This window comes from Morone saxatilis, unplaced genomic scaffold, assembly GCF_004916995.1.
Source record: "Morone saxatilis isolate NCDOM2014 unplaced genomic scaffold, NCSU_SB_2.0 Contig7, whole genome shotgun sequence".
Classification (NCBI taxonomy): Eukaryota; Metazoa; Chordata; class Actinopteri; family Moronidae; genus Morone; species Morone saxatilis.
The window spans coordinates 5,589,415-5,606,796 of record NW_023340246.1 but is presented as its reverse complement, the minus strand read 5'-3'; the positions used below and the strand labels follow the sequence as shown (position 1 = coordinate 5,606,796).

The following is a 17,382-nucleotide window of genomic DNA, read 5'->3' as shown; positions in this document are numbered from 1 at the left end:
ATTGCAGATGGAAACCAGTATGTGTGTGTGTGTGTGTGTGTGAGAGTGTGTGAGAGTGTGTGTGTGAGTGAGAGAGAGAGAGAGAGAGAGTGTATGTGTTTAGCTGTTTAATGGTGAGGAAAGGGCCGTTGAGGTGCAGGGGGCCAGTCCAATCCAGACTAGGTGAGTTGGTGGCCTGCCAAGTGTAGATGCTGCGGTACTGAAAGACAGAGACAAGGCCTCTGGTGGCTTTTAAACTCCAAGGCCTCGTGTCTGCAGTAATTAGCTACTTGTCCAAGCAAGGCTGCAAGGAGTTCGACAGACCCACGGCTGTGTACTAATGTCTGAAGCACTGCATCACAGAACTCAGATCACTAAAGCCCAGCAGTTACTCAAAAACAACCCAATAGATATGCAAAAAGGAAAAAGAATTTGAAGGCAATGTGGTTTATAAACAGAAATAGTACCAGCTGTCTCTTTTTGGCAACATAGTTGAAATTAGGCCAGCTGGATATTAAAAATCCACTATTTATGGTGCAGATTTACAGACACAAATGAACAGACAAACAGATAAGGATTAATAAAGACATATAATGGCTAACCTGAAGGCTTCTCATTTCTTCCTCCTTCCTGCGAGTCTTCTCCAGCAGCTCTGAAAGAAACATTTCTGTTGATGAGCTGAGATTGCACCAGATTCCCCTATGCAGTGCCAGTGCCAAAGTACTGGCATTGGAGTCAAGCCAGGCATATGTTGACTTTATTCTCCATCTGCAGCAGGTATCGGATACTTTGTTTGTATTTAATTTTACCTCATGCTAAAGGGAAGTCGTAATTCAAGATTCAGTAACACTTCATTTTACAGGTTTCTTATTTCCTGATATTTTCCTATGAATTTCTTTTTCAAAACTGTTAATAATTTGGTACTAACTTTTGGGGAAATGGAGACAATTCTGATACGGTTATTTTAGTTGGTCCACATTTATTTACTTACGTCTTTATTCCTCATATATGTTGTACAGCTCATGTAATTGTACAGTTAGGTTTGGCAGAAAACAGCTCTACTGTTTGAGGGTGCTCTCAAAGAACCCTCTCATAATAACCACATACATAAACATTTGATCTGAGTCAAACCAACACCAAAAACTTCCAGGCATGAAAGAAACAGCTGATGCCAAACAGCTAATGCAAGTACAATGTGAGTGCTCTGCCAGAACTAACATTGCGCTCTTCTTTTACATGACTACTGACTGACATGACTGACTACTGTAAAAAGAAGTGTACCATTGAAATGCTGTTTCTATTTTACCTATAATTTGTTCAAAATTATATGATTCTTTCCTGCAAATGTCCTAAGAAATGATTAGGAATTTATGGACCCCTGTAAAATAAAGCATTACCTAAAGCTATTTAATTGTAAAACGTATGTTACACACATTTGCTGCAGTTGTATTGTGTAGTTAAGTTGGGCTCAGGACTATCAGGATTCAATATCATCAAATATTCAGCGTTAAAGGACTTGAATCAGCATCAGAGACAGAACAACTTCATTTGGAGAGACACGAACACCACCAGGACCTTCCACAATTAGCAGTTTTTACCAATTTCAATCAATGAGGCATGGGAAGGTAGACTCAGTCACTTAACCCCCCAGCGTACCAGAGGAAAAAACAGACTAACTGTTTTCCTCATGTGGTGAATGCTACTTATCCCAATATGTTAGACTGTTTCAGTTTACTGCTAGTGGATTATTTCTACTCACACAGGTAGAGGGAAGACAAACTCTGCTTGTGTTTGTTGTTGATTGCAACACCAAATTGTTTTTAATTACAATCACTGATTGTTTGTTTAATGAGGTGTTAATTTAGAGGAATAACTGATTTCATTTAGCCAAGCAATTGAGTTTTATTACACAAATGCCACAATATTTACCCATTGTTTACTCTTTCTGGCGTTAAGCTTTGTGCCAACTGTTCTGATAAAGTGCTGCCAACACATTATATTAGTTTATGTACTAAAACGAATACATTGTTATTAATCATTATGAAATAATCAAAGTATTATTCTTAACTAGTGCTTATTGTTGCACCTTAGGTGTTGACTTGGTATAGGGTATCCCAGGTTTAATATCCAATTACCTGGGGATGACTGAATCTCCACCTCCTCCAGTATGTGTGCATGTAAACAAACATACATGATCTGGCTACACAGGCTAACATATTTGACATAAATACATATACACCATTTCTGCCTATGGAAATATATTCTGCCATAGTCTCCAACCCCTGGTTTTAGCTAGCCTGTTCATTTGGTGGTAATAGACTGCTGTTGCTTCTTACACAGACTTACACTCTGTCACAGCTCATCTCAAACTTGTTTTTATAAAACAAGAACTATTGTTAACTGTGTAAGTGATGGAATCTCTAAAGGAAAAATAAACAGACTGCAATGACAATCTGAAACTAATACATTCACTGAGAGACAATTCCTGTCTATCACTAAGGGTTCTGCAGAGTGGCGGCATTAACAGGTAATCTACTGAGATGAGCAGACAAGTAGTTACAAGTAAAATACATCTCATAAGAATAAAATTTCCCGTTTGATAATATATATGGCAGACAAAAGAATCACTTGTGATGGGGACAGGTAAACCAAATTAGTATTGGCCACACTGCATGGTTGAGTGTATTGTTACAAATGCATCACGTCAACACAGCTCATCATAATGTATGTGCTCATGCATGGTAGGGATTTGTAAGTCTTATCTCGCTCTGCAATAATACAACAAAAGAGCAACCACATTACTGAGAAGCCATATTCAAAGCACAGTAGATAAAATCTTAATTTGCACAACTTCAGTTTAAATAACCGGATCTTGTAGCTGTTGTGACACAGATATTACTCTTAGGTCTAATTACTAAAAAGACCATATCGGTGCTTCTGCCTGCAGTGAATCCACACCGGCTGATTGGGTCCAAAGACAGAGTTAACTGTGTTTCCAAAGGGAGGTGTGGAGATGAGGTGGGATCATCAGATTGCTTATCGGAATGGTTCAATATTACTATGACCAAAAAAAGTGGAATTACTTTGATTGATTGTCTCTATGTATTGGTTTTCCATCTCTCTGTCCATGTCTACCTATCCCTCTCTCTATGGTCTCACTGTGCCTTTTAACTCTCTTTCTCTCAGTTAATGGAACACAAATTAGGCCCATTTCCTTGTATTGTTCAGATGAAGTGCTAAAAACAAGTTGTTCTTCCTCTGGCAGTTACAGCTCATTAGGAGAAATTCAGTCAAAAATGGGACTTGGGACCGGAAAAACAAGTCAATTTCCCATAGAAGTCTCAAAGTTCACACACATTAAGATGTTTTCTCAAACATTTGTAATCATAAACAGACAGGCCCACATGCACAAAAAAACAAAGCATCAGATACACTGGCACAAACAGCCATTTTAACAAACTTCTATTACAAAACAACACACAAGAACCACTCTGTGACAAACGCGCATCAGAAATATGCAGGTTTGAATTAGTTAATGACGGGGTGATTATGTAAATGAGACAGGAAGAAAACAGGAAGTTAGTGTTACTGTTGGTCCAACAGTCAAGGAATAACTACATTTTCATTAAGAGCTTGCTATAGTAAATTTTCAGAATTTTCCAGATCACTATTGTTATTTCATCAAACTGAAGGATTTCAGGCACAATGCTTTTTAAAATCAGGTATTAGCTGCCTGATTAGTCTCACATGATGCTGGGCTCTGATATCTTATATTTGGTTGGCATATGACTCACTGGCATGCTTTGATGGTGTAGTACCACTGTTTAGGCGAGAGAGAGAGAACCCCCCCCACACATAAATCCAAACCCAAAAAATCATACACTGCATTCTCCCATGCTCAATGTTTGTGTATTTTTCTAATACAACACTGTTTATGTACCTCTCTTTTCAATGCTGAGGGAGTGCAGCATCTTCTCCTGTTGGTCCAGGCGCTGCAGGAGAGCTGTCTGCTCCGAGTCACGGCTCTGCCTGAGCGCCTTCAGCTGATCCCTGGTCTGCTGTTGCTGCTTCCTTAGGCGCTGGTCTCTTGTGTTGCACTCCCGCACCTCCTCACACAGCCAGCGTAGCTTGGTCTGGTTGGTTAAATAAATATGAAATCAATGCACAATTGTTTTTGAGAGGGGGGAAGTAGCATGGTCTTTTTGGGGGTTTCTTATAGTAAAGATCTTATTAAAAATATAGGGGGATCAGGGAATATAAGATATAAGGTTTTAAAATGTAACCACACCCTTCAATTCTGCTACCTCCCTTCCTCTCAGCAAATAAAAAAGAAAAATTCATCAGAGACCTCCAAAGGACAGTGACTTTAGGGGGCGTGGCTTTGACACCAACCTGAGTGACACTGCACACAGCAGCGTAGCAGGAACAGCGAGCTGTTAGTCAGAGCTAATGAGCAGCTGCTGTCAAACTCTCTGTGTGTCTGTGCTGGAAACACAGAGAGATCGCTGGAGCTTTGACAGTCACTAGAAGCACATTGCTGGCTGTTTGTAAAAGTTTCTGTGTTGTTCCTGTGTTGCAGCTAAGCTACCAGCTTAGAGTGTGTCTTTGGGAGGACTGTCAGTTCGTGGGATCACAGTAAAGATTGCAGTCCAGTGCTTCTACAGCCGTCTGAAGCATCCAACTAATGCACCAGAATAGAAAAAATACTTAGTAAAGGTTTAGCAAAAATTTGCATAAACTCCCGTGAATGAGGCGTCTTGATCAGTATACATTTGAATATGAGTGCAGCAGTTTACATACTGCCAGGTTAGTGTCGCCCCAAACGATCGACTCTATCTTACACTACAGGGTTCAGGATGATTTAAAACAGTAGATTGGGTGTTGAGCAGACTTCAACACACAAAATGCTGATTTTTATAAATTTGGTAATAATGTCAGTTTTAACACCAACATTGATGTGTTTCATCACGGTACAGCTAAAAAAAAAAAAAAGTGTTTATGGTGGAGTAAATCTTTAATACTAAGGCCTCCGTTTCTACCTTGACATCCTGCGTTTCAGACCCATTTCTTAGAATAAAAATGATTTTCCTTACGTAATCATACATACAGCACTGTGCTCTAACTGGTTATCTGATGTAGAAGTCTGCACACTAATATATGCAAAGGACATCTCATAGGAACTTAATTAAGTCACGAAAACTGATATAAGAAAATCACAAGGGAATCCTGTTTTCCCTTTAAAGTCGAATTCTTAATAAAGAAATTACATCTTAATTTAAAAGGTTTTTTGCTCCAGTACTGTCCAAGCTGCAAGTTTATAAGTCTCTTGAAATCTCTTTAAACACAAAATATAGTCAATGTGTTAACATTTTGGCTATGACCACGGTGTTAAACTCAAGTTCAGAAAAGGACACAGCCAAAATGAATGTGATAAAAGCTCAGAGAAAATACAGTGGGCCAGTCAATGTGGTGCTGAGCACACTGTCAACAGGTAATGTAAATAAATGTACAATGTTTTAGTTAAAGAGTTGTTACCGCCATGCAAAATTATGGGTTAAATGGGAATTCTAACTGTGTTCTACAAGCCTGTAAATCATACCTAGATTTTACTAACATAAAAATTGCTAACTAGGGAGCTAATTATCTCTCTTGTACTCTATTGTTTTATTCTTGTAAATGCACTGTGCTCTGAAAGCTTTCTGACAGGAGATATACATTATGGTGATAAACACTATGAATTGTGCAAACACATTTTAACACAGTATCATGCATCACCACCACAACCATAATTACATGTTTTTTTGTTCAGTACATCATTGTAACACTTAACGGATTTGTCTTGGAAGGAAGCCAGGAGGCAACTCTTAATGCAAAAGCGAATAAAATAATGGCAAGATGGCAACACATTATATAAAAACTGGGTCTCACAATTTCATCAATTAAAAGAGCCTCACCAAAGCAGAACATCATTTTAACCATAATGTTGGCTTCGAGGAATGAAAACCAATAAAATAACGTACTATGGCTAAACTTCTAAGGGGAGTGCAGTTTACAATTGTCCTTGCCCTTATGATTATTATGGGAGCACATTCTGTCACAAATCTTTGAACTCCAGTTTCATTATGATTACTGCTGACTCTCACCACACATCAGTGCTCAGCTGTGAAAAGTGGTTTCTTCAACAATAAATCTTCTTTTTTGAGAGGTTATACTACGGTAAAGGTTGGTTTTAAACAAGCAGAAATACAACCATGTGTGGATGGTACAATCATTTTACATTTGCAAAGACCAAATCATTGATTACATATATCCTATGCTATTGTCTTTCCCGGAGATGAGCATGATGTTCATGGTAACACTGTCAAATGCTTAATTTTGGGTTTTCTTAATTATATAATTGATCATTTGGAAATATCCCTCTTAAGGAAGGCAGCACTACTGCATGTAATAATTATACCTTTGTCTCAGCTAGCCAGCGGTGTGGGTCTTTCACTAATCCAGGTTTCTGGGAGATCGCCTGTTAAAGAAACAGAGATTAATGCAAATGTTAGCTCTGCTGCCTTTGTTAGCATGCATTACTAAAACTAAGTTCTTCAAAAAGCCTACAATGGAAAGCAGTGCAAAGAGATTTTGGAGTTGTGATCTTATAGATGTATAGTCAGTTGTCTAAATGGACACAAAAATATATGAAGAGACATCATAAAAGTTATAAAATGCAAAAAGAATATACACAATAGTGATTGAATATGTGGATGGACAAACAACAGGATAAAAATCAGAAGAACAACTTCCTGTCAAACCCTTAACTTTTGTGAAGAGCAGCTTCCGCCAACTTAAATTGGCATGCGAGTGTGTTAAACAGACTATTACACTACATACACTGGTGCATGCACACACACCTACACACAGAGGTTGTATGCGTGTCATAAAAATGAGCTCAGGGAGTATGTTCCATCCTTCCCAGACAAGCTTGTCAGCATCAGCAATACGAACTGACTGTCTGCCAACTCCTAATGACTGCTGACACACACACACAACAACACACACACACACACACACACACACACACCACAACACACACACACACACACACACACACACACACACACACACACCACACACACATTCAAAACCAGAAAGACACGATACAAGAACACAGATAAATACAGTCACATAACTAGATGGCACCTATGCAAGTGTTTTTTTTTCACCAAAGTTAATAATTCCAATTATGCTCATTACCACTTCCTTTCACATGGAGGATGTAACAGTACATCAGTACGAAATGGCATTAGATATGGATATGCCCATTCTAATTCTAGCTACCTTCGGTTTTTTACTTCTTACTGTAACACAATGTACAATCAGCTCTCTGTCTGTTCAAGCCTTATGGCGCACTTAACCACAGCAGGTCATATATTGTTTTTTTTTTAGATGGTGATAGTGTAGATACTAATGTGGAACATGGGAAGAGAGTGAATGACATGCAACAAAGGACCAATGGGCTGCAAGACAGGACTAAAGTCGGTCTGAACGCAGCATTAGTTTCAGTCGCACTAGCAGCTCTGTGAGAATATATATGGCAATCGCATCCATTTAGTTGAGATATTTCAGCTGTGACCGAAGTTGAGGACTGACCAACTGACATGGCCATCCCAAGAGCCGCGCTGCTGGCATGTGTAAAACAAATAAAAATAAAAGACATTTCTTCCGAAAGATTTTGTGCAGATCGTTCCATAGGAGACATTCTGCACCCTGCTAACACACAAACGACAGCACAGTAACTAGGTAAAACAAAAATCCAGAAGGCATAAACACAAATTCACCTGTACAAACTGCACACATGACAAGTCACAAAAAAGTAAACGTTTTTTTTTTTTCAAGTACACCCTTGTGGCAAGGTGGTGTATACCATGATCAACGACATGTGAAAGCAAGGCAGCAGGATTTTTTTTGGACCTTTTTGTCCTGTGCCTTGGCAAAACGTCACTGCACAGTGTCAGCAACTTTTTCAAGCGTCACTCAAAACTGATCCAAGCAAAACGATTTCCAAGTTGTTGCTACGGCAGCTCAAAGTACGGCAATGAGTACTTGCTGTGCAGAGTCCCGTCTCAGGGGGGAGTTACAACCGCATGGCAGGGTGCGGACTTTGTGGGAGGATAACATGCTCTCGCTCTCTTTAGTCTTTCCGAACCATCAAAGGGCAATCTGCGCAGTGGCAGCACAAAAAGGAGGTGAAATGTTGAAAAACTGAACAAGTAGGCTGGGGTTGAAAGTGCTATCTGTGTGGTTGAAGTGAAAGAATGCACTATTTTCTCGGCAGCACTGCCGTGGAATCCAAGTGTCTGCCACTGCTTTTAAATGTGTGGACTCGTGGTTTATACGTCTCTTTCGAATTATGAGTAAACTTTGACTGTGTGTCCTGGTTGCAGTTTGTTTGTTTCACCTCCTGCTGAGAAAATGTAAAGATGGCAAAGTTAGAGAAAAGCAAAAGCCAGAGATGTCAGTAACCAAGTGAAAGGACACAGTGGATGTTTTTATAGAGATTGCCACTATGGCATTTCTCCTAATTTTAACAGTTTAAAATGAAGGGAGAGAAAAAACGACAAATGTCATAGCTGGAGTTTAAACACAGAACCAGTTACATCGTGTGCACCTCTCTTGAGCCAGCTCGCCAAAAGAAGATGAGGACAGGAAGTAGGTCACAAGTGCGAAAGACAGAGAGGGACAAACAAGGAACCAGATAGGAAGTATCCCACAAAGTTGAGCATCTTAAGGTAGGAAACAACCTATTAACAAATTATGAATTAAACTGAATGTTTAACTAGCTTGTATAAAGATGTGCATATCAATTTTGGTTTACTGGAAAGTAGTCTTAGTAATTCGTTGTTTTTGGATTGGATTTTAAACTCTGCTGTTTGTTAACGCATTAAGCTTGGCCCCTCTTACTTGTCTGAGATTTTAACTTTTCGCAATTGTGCGAGCCCTGCGCTCCTCGGTGCGCACATGGGCGATCGTTCTTTTGCGTCGCTGTCCAGACTGTGAACAAACTGCCCCCTGACATTCGACCATACTGATTCAGCCTTTTTAAATCGAAGCTTAAGACCCACTTTTTTAATTAGCATTCAATTCTGAGGAGTACTGTCTCTTAGGTGTCCTTTCCTTCGTCTGCTACCTTCTATGCATTTCTGGAAGGCTTTTAATGCCTGCGCGCTGCACCACTACAGCACTTTTAATTGTATCTGTATGTTCTGTATGTGTTATGTATTGTTTTATGGCTTTGTTGTAAAGCACTTTGGGTACCTTTCGGCTATTGTAAAGGGCTATACAAATAAACTTGATTTGATTCTTGGCAATTGATTTATCAACTGCCAACATACAGTAAATTTCCAATCCCCTATATGACAGCGCACCAACCCTGTTAAGTTTTCCTTAACTCTCAGCATTACACTACACTGTCACACAACTTCTTGCATTAGTGCTCCAAAAGAGAAGGAAGGGAGGGTACCTTGAGGTAAGTTAAACCTAATACACCCCTTAACTGGTAATGATTCCCCTCATTAGGCCAATCAGTAGCAAGTTTGACTTCTTTTCAACATGACAGATTACAGATGAGGCGAGGCGTCGGCTCGCATGTCTGGTTGCAGCACTGCTGGACCAGATTGGGAAATCTATATGAGCAGGTAAGAGCTGGCTGGGTTCATTAGCCTGCAGGAACAGAGGAAAACTAGCTTCAAGCATATAGGGGAGAGTACGGGTGCACCTTAAGTGAATTAGTGTGTAAGGGTGTGTGTGTATTTCCAGTAGGCAATATGTATAAAACATTAGCATTTGTCAGTAGTACTGTAGAAGTTTCACTGTCCATAATAGGAATTAATGTGTCGTGTATATTCAAACACCTACCAGACTAGGTATATAGTATAGAGGTATTCTTTTACCTTAACAAAACTCTGCAGACTTCCAATACTTGGATAATATTTCTAAGACACTGTAAGGGTTGGATACCGAAGCCCAGTGCCATTATATACTTATATATATATAGTGAACCGTCCAATCACAGCCTGGATGGGGCAGGACACTAAAAAAGGTCGATGCTCTACAGTAAACTGTGCCTGAATGCTTATTATTACTTAATTATTACTTAGTACTTAACGTACGTAATTAACAAATTACCATTTTAAACCATTTCATATAAGGATTTAACGTCGGAACAAAACCATCAAAATATTAGTGGAAGGCTGTATAGTATAGTGTATAGTAGTCATATCATATATGATCATCATCAATATCATTATGCAGAAAGACACTATACTATTATATTAACACAATACTTTTTATTTAATGGTAAAATATTATAGTAATACACTAATTTATATTTACTTACCCAGGTTGTAGATAGTGCATCTGTATTGGTACTACTTGTTAACTGTAATACAAATGAGTGCTGTAATTCTACCTCTTTGTACACACAGAAACATACAAAACACACTCATATACATATCATAAGAGCCTGTCTCTGCAGTATAACACATATCTATAGTCTATAAATTTCATACGTCTTTCATCTTCCCTCTATCAGATGAAAGAATTTCATAAATGAAAGAACTTCATAGTCAATACAAGTCCCCAGTTGATTAGCCTTCATCACAGCATGTATGTGTAAGATAAGTAAGCCTTGATGAGAGAGCATGCACATATGTGATCTAGAGCAGGGATTGCCAACCAGGGGTACTTGTACCGCAGGGGGTGCTTCTGCTGTTGCCAAGGGACACGTGGAGAGATTATAGAGCAGCTCAACTAATTTGAAAAAACTAGATTTGATTTTAAAAAAATACATTCACATAGTAAGCCATAACAATTAATTTAGGTGTTATTGGAATTAAGAGTGCAAGAAAACTAGTTAGTAAGTGAGTAGAGGAGATTAAATAGTAGTTGGAACATCACTCTTTTTCCCGTCCAGGTTGTAGTACAAATGCAAACTTGACTATCCGAACTAGACATTAAGAGTTCAATTGAAAATCTCTGCAGCACATTTTACCTTTGTTAAAAAAAGATTGTAGCTTCTGCGATTTGGATATCGCAATTGGCCATTTTGCAATTTTGATAATATTTCTATTAAATGTGAAACCCTAATCTAGAGCTGCCAAGACACACAGAAATAAATCTATTTGATAATCAATTAACTGTTGTCATTTTTACAGCAGAAGTGCCATAATTTGATGGTACTAGGTTCTCAATGTGAGAATTTGCTGCTTCTTCTTGTCTTCATTATGGTAAATTGAATATTTGATGGCTAAAGAGGATTTTCTAGAGAGAATTGATGTTGTCACTCTGGGCTCTAGGAAATTCTGATGGACATTTTCACTGCTTCCTTTTGGTTCTTTTATTGACCAAATGATTAATCAAAATTTTAATCTGCAGATTAATCAATTATAAGAATAATTGTTAATTGGAGCCATAGTGTGCACAGGTGAAAGATGCACAGACAGTATGTATGCTGTCGGAGATTTACCTTTAACACAACTAAACGCTGAGTCAATACTGGTCATACAAAAACAGACAGACATACAACTACGTCTAATCAAATAAAATACCTGTAGTTTGTCTTCACCATTCCTAGCCAGGCTACGACAAGCTGCATCTAGTTCTTCACCCATGGAGGTAAGGACTGCTTCTTGCTCTGCTTCCATCCGCAGCACCTTCTCCTCCAACTTAACAAACTCTGACTCCGAAGCACGTCTCCGCTCACCCGACCTGACCTGTGGGGGACGAGAGAGAGCCGAGTGGGGTACTGTGGATGCAAATTAGCATATGCTGTCGCGTATTTTTAGTTACGTCATTTGAATCTTACAAGACAGTATAAGGAAACTCATTACAGCGGATGAATCCAGGGAGAAGAGAAATCTAGGTTTCCTTATTACAAGATCAATTCCAGTAGTTGTTGTAGTTTACCCAATAATACTTATGCAGAAAGATCACCTTGGGCATCAAGGGAGTCATTCCCTTTCCTCTTACACAAACAGATCAAGTTAGGTTTCCTGCTCTGGCCTGCTCTGTCAATAGTTTTAGGGTCCCTCCCAGGACACAGTCAATCGATATGTACGAAGCACAGGAACCAACTGATCAGCCCAGGGACAGTGGATCATTATCTTGTCCCTGGGATAATGTACCACCCATGTTACATTAATAAGCCTTTTTTCTCCATTCATCCAATTTCAAATCAATACATAGATCCCCCCCAGAGAGATCCACACAACTTGTTAGGGGCCTGTCAGAGAGGTGAGTAGGGGTTCAATACTTCATCTTCTGTATGAACACCTGAGGGCGTATTGATACAGCCTCTTTAAAAATAGTGCTGATTTGGCACCACTTAACCTTTTAACCCATTCTTAGGTTTGTATGATCACATGACCTCACCAGATATACTAGAGCTTGGAAGGAAAGAAGTAAGGAGGTGTTGTTGTGGTGATTTGTTAAATTGTGTTTCAATTTTACTGAAAAAACTACAAAAAATTATGATGTGACATTTTGCGTGGAGAATATGCTGTATAGGCCGGGGCATGTATGTAGCACTACAATGCTTCATTTATAATGGTCTGTTGTGACACATTTTACCTTTGGCAAAACATTGCAGCTCCTGTGATTTGAATATTGGGATGCGTTATCTGGTTCTCTTTATAGAGCCAAAATCTTGTTTTTCTCCTTATGTGGACTTGGTAAATGAGCTTGCATTTATATAGCATCTTTTTAGTTACCACTCAAAGCCCTTTTATTTATATGTGCTATAGAAAAGGTATAAAATGCGCTGTCAGAGTTACAATGTCAAGCCAGCACATTCAGTGAAGAGCACACTTCTGTTAAAACTGGTAACAGCTGTTGACGGCACTCACGTCTGTACAGTTTAAATTTAAATTTCTTTCCTTTTAATGTCCTTGGATTTCATCTGTCGCAGTTAATTAGAATCAGCACAGGATAGATGTATTTCACTGATATAACAACAGATACTTTAAATTTATTGGAAGTTTCACATCATTTGATATTAGTCACTGTTTGAAAAACATGGCAAAGGAGGCAGGGCTTACTTTGTCATCCAGTTCCTGTTTGAGTAGCTGGTATTTTCTGTGGAGAAGTGCATGTGCCTCGTCTCTTGTGCTCAGCTGCGCTGCCAGCTTATCACACTCATCCTTCATCCTGTCCAACTTGATGCGCAGCGCCCCACACAGCTCCTTGTCAGATGCTGCATCAGCCTAGCAGAGAGGGGATGTGTTTAAGGCCATGATACACAGGCAATAATATGAGGTAATGAGGACTGATGGCTTATCTGCCACAAAAATATCAACTTAAAGCAAGTTGCAGTTTGTATTTCTGTGATTTTTAAGCCCCTAAAATAAGCTGGGAGTATGCTTTGTTGATTATACAAAGCAGCAAATTTGCCAGAGGACCCTAACAATTTGTAAAAGATGTCACATCTGGCAAGTACAGGGTGAATTAATAATAAGGTCTGACATGACATTCTGTGCCGTACAAACAGAGAACATCATGTAATGGGTCAAAAAGAGAATGGGTAAATGCTATTGCAGAGACTGAAACAAAGTCCTTAATTCATGTCTCAGTCCAGCTGAAGCTTGCAAAGGCAAATCCAGTCTCAGACATTAGCCCTCTACAATGATCACATTATTACACACAGCTCAAGATATAGTGAAGTGAAATGAACAACAATGACTGAGGACTGAGAGTGACAGGAGTGACACAAACAAAGAAAAAATGGAAAAACAGAACGGCTGAAAGGGAGAGGAGAGAAAAAACGGATGGAAAATGCAAAATTAGAACTGGAGGGAGGCAGTAAGAGAGGGATTAAGGCAGAGAGAGACAGCGAGAGGGAAGATACAGTGGAGGAGAAATCAAGAGTGAGAGGACAAGAAAAAAAGAATATTTTAAGCTTTTTCTGACAGTTGACTGTATCAAAATCGTAACACAGGCTTCTGGCTATGCTATGTGAATATTGGGTGGGCTTCTTAGGGACATCTGCAGCACCCGTAGGCTAGTACTTAAAAACATTCTAGCAAACGCCCTTGTCCTTACCGCGCTTGAAAATGACACCATTACAATGAGCTATGTCAGAAATTAATGCCATTCAGCACAGCTAATGGTCTAAACTCAACCATATCAGAGAGGACCATGCCCCTTAAGAAACAATGTACCCATGAGGGCTTATCATCGGAGATACTGAAGGAGGGGAGGGTGGATAGGGTGCTGGGGGAGTAAGTCAAGTGGAGTCTCCTATCTCTAGCACTGCCTTGATGAGACTTTTGAGGTCTGATACCGGGGGTTTTTAAATATTCACGCTTGGAGCCTTGGAATGGCCATGAGGATCCACGGGGCACCACACACCATTAAGAGCTCAGCTATCCTCGATTCACCCGTACTCAGAGGACAGAGGCCCGGCCAATGAAGAAAATTACTCTAAATGAGAATTTTGTCTGTGTCTCACTGAGTCGGAAATATGCCAGATGTTTAGTGGCTGAGGCATGTTACCCTGTGCTGAATTTGAAGTGTGTGCCAATGATACTCTAAATGTCAATTAGAGTGTGGCACTCCGTGATCCATGCCTGAGTGCAAAAAAAACCCAACAAAAAACAAACGCTCTTTGCTTGGCTTATGACCTTGACATCTCCACAGATTTGACAGATAAACAGATAATCCAGAGATCAGCACTATTTTTCACTGGGGTTTGTTTAAAAGAACAGTTCAACATTTTTGGAAATATATATTGGCTTTCTTGCCCAGAGTTTGCCGATGGATGATTGATACCAGTCTTGGGTCTGTATGATAAATATGTAGCTAAAGCCAGCAGCCGGTTAGCTTAGCTTAGCATAAAGACTGGAATCAGGGGGAAACAGCTAGCCTGGCTCAGTCCTGTGGTAACAATATCCCAGTGTTTGAATTACACTGTGGGTTTTGGGGGTTCTCTTTTTGCAACACAGCGGCAGTGCATATGATATAAGCAACAATATAAAGCATTTGATTATTTAAGTAAGCTTATTTCATGGCAATAGATCTGTCATTAAAAGAAACTGCCAGAATGACAGACCGCTTTAAGAGAGGATGGGAGGGAGAAAGAGAGACTTTTTTAAGCTATTACTGCCTCAATACCAAATATTACAAAGAAGCATAAAATAAATAAACTTGCCACTTAGTGAGACATTTGTGCCTCATTCTACATAATTATTTTGTCATTGTGTGTGGAAAAATCGCTATGGGAAGCTGTTTCCTACATGCACACCCTTTGGAAATCTTGTTTTTGTGGCTGACATAAAGGAGAAACCAGCTTCATAAAAAGGTGTGTCATTGAAAAGGGCAGTAAAGCACTCACTGCTGATAGACAGTGAGAGGATACTCAATAATTAACCACAGGCACACAAAACAATACAAGATGAAAGCAGCCCGTGAGCCATGATACACAAAAACACCCTGTACATGTCTACATCAATCATGTTACCGAAGAATGAATCTGTTGTTCACATTAAAGTACTTTAATGTGAGCATACTTATAAAAGGGTTACCTTAACCTCCTTCAGGTGTGCCTGTATTTCTTCCCGCTCCTGACGGCACAGTTTGAGCATGTCCTGCACTTCACGATCCTTCTTTGTCCTGCTGTCCTCCATCATTGCCTTCATGTTGTGCAGTTCTTTCTGATGCACCTCTCTCTCAAGCTGCAGCTGCTGTCCCAGTGCGGCCCCCTCCTCCTGTACTGCTGTCAGCTTGGCCTGTAGCTCTGCTGCGCCTTTCTGGAGCTCCTTCTTGGAGCTGTCCTCCTCAGTCAGCCGCTGGGCTAACTTGGCATGGGCTGAGGTCATCTGCTTTAGGGCGGCCTGGAGCTCGGCCTGTGCGTCCTGGTCTCTCTGACAACGACGGGCTTGGGTGTCAGCTCGCACTTCCAGCCTCTGGTTCTCTTCCTCCAGTCTTGCCTGGACAGCAGCCTGACGCCGAGTCTCCTCCTCCAAGGCAGCTGAGGCTTCCCTCACCTAGGGTTAGGAGTGCTGTTAGAATCTGATCAAAGTCTTTTTAGCTGAGGCTTTTGTCACACATTTGTTTTACGTTAACAACGCCTCACCCTAAGCGAGACAAGTTGGTCTGCCAACAGAATTAAGCAAAATTTTAGCAATATCTCTGATTAGAAAAGAATACTAACATGCTTATAACGACTAAACTACTTTCAAAAAAGGTGTCATCATTACATCACACCCACATAGCACACTTCATGGTGGTAGTGTGATACTGTTTGATTTAAACTCAGTGCTGCTGTCATTTTTGAAAAGTTTAACTGGTCATGAACCAATGAACCAGAATTTAAGGAATAATAAAGTATACTAGATGCTAGAGCTGTTCCAATACCGATACCAGTATTGGAAATTCCTCTGATACTACTTGACATGCAGTATTGGGTATCGGCGAGTCTTGTCTGTGCACCAATCCGATACCACGCAATTTATCGGAATCGGTATTGGGAAGGAAAAAATGGTATCGGGACGTCTCCACTAGATGTACATTGTTTCATGAAAACCTGACACACAGTCCTATAAGTGAAAAAAGAAAATATATATTTTTTTGTGTCTTGTGATTTGAAAGATAAATTCTATATCTGGATGTTCAGCCCCGCACCTCCCGGATTTCCTGCTCCAGTAACAACTGGCGCTGGCGCGTCTCGGACAGCTCCACGTCCTTGCGGTGGAGCTCTTCTTCTCGCTGCGCCAATCGGCCTAGGATTTCAGCGAGCTCCCTGCGGGCTGCCTCAGTCTGCTGGCTCAGCGCCTTCAGCTGGGCATGAGAGCTCTCCTTTTCCCTGGCTGCCTGGAGCGAGAAAAAGAAAGCGGGAGCAAAAGACAGACAGCGTTGGGGAGAGGGGGTGGTAGGGCGAGAGGAGAAGGGAAATGAAGAATGACAAGGCGGAAGATGGTGTACAAAAAGGAGCTCTAACAATAATGATGAGGGCAAGAGAAAGAGTGACAGAGAGACAGAGGGAGAGAAACATATGCAGTACCAGCTCTTGCACTGATAGGAAAATGCTAGCACTCAGCTCCCTGATAAGGGACAATGGTCAGGTCTGTTCAAAGCAGATTGCTTCTAATACTCTGGCTTTGACTGGAATTTGCAAAGACTTTGCTGTAGCTCAGAACCTAATCATTTAATTGAGCACTTGATTCTCTCCCCTAATTCATTAAGGGGGCAGAAATGATTTTGTAATTAATTCGCATCACGTCGAGTATGCCAGGTGGGAGTCTGTCTGTCTGTCTGTCCGTCTGTGAGGCTCGAGGCTGCTGACTGTGAGTTTGAAGGTGACTCACTCAGTTCAAATGGAATGGAAATCACTGGGAGGTGACTTTCAAGCTGATAAAAATAGTC

General features: G+C 40.3%; 1 protein-coding gene across 2 annotated transcripts in view; it reads right to left on the bottom strand.

Moving 5' to 3' along the window:
• Positions 1-17,382, bottom strand: part of LOC118340898 (centrosomal protein of 128 kDa) — a 37,168-nt gene that overhangs the window by 7,316 nt on the left and 12,470 nt on the right. For both annotated transcript variants that reach the window (XM_035679061.1, XM_035679059.1), the window contains exons 14-20: positions 16,642-16,830; positions 15,543-16,004; positions 13,062-13,226; positions 11,574-11,738; positions 6,437-6,496; positions 3,920-4,112; positions 582-631 (exon numbers count right to left, since the gene is read on the bottom strand). In XM_035679061.1, coding sequence (XP_035534954.1) covers positions 582-631; positions 3,920-4,112; positions 6,437-6,496; positions 11,574-11,738; positions 13,062-13,226; positions 15,543-16,004; positions 16,642-16,830 — 1,284 coding nt within the window. The remainder of the gene's footprint in view (positions 1-581; positions 632-3,919; positions 4,113-6,436; positions 6,497-11,573; positions 11,739-13,061; positions 13,227-15,542; positions 16,005-16,641; positions 16,831-17,382) is intronic.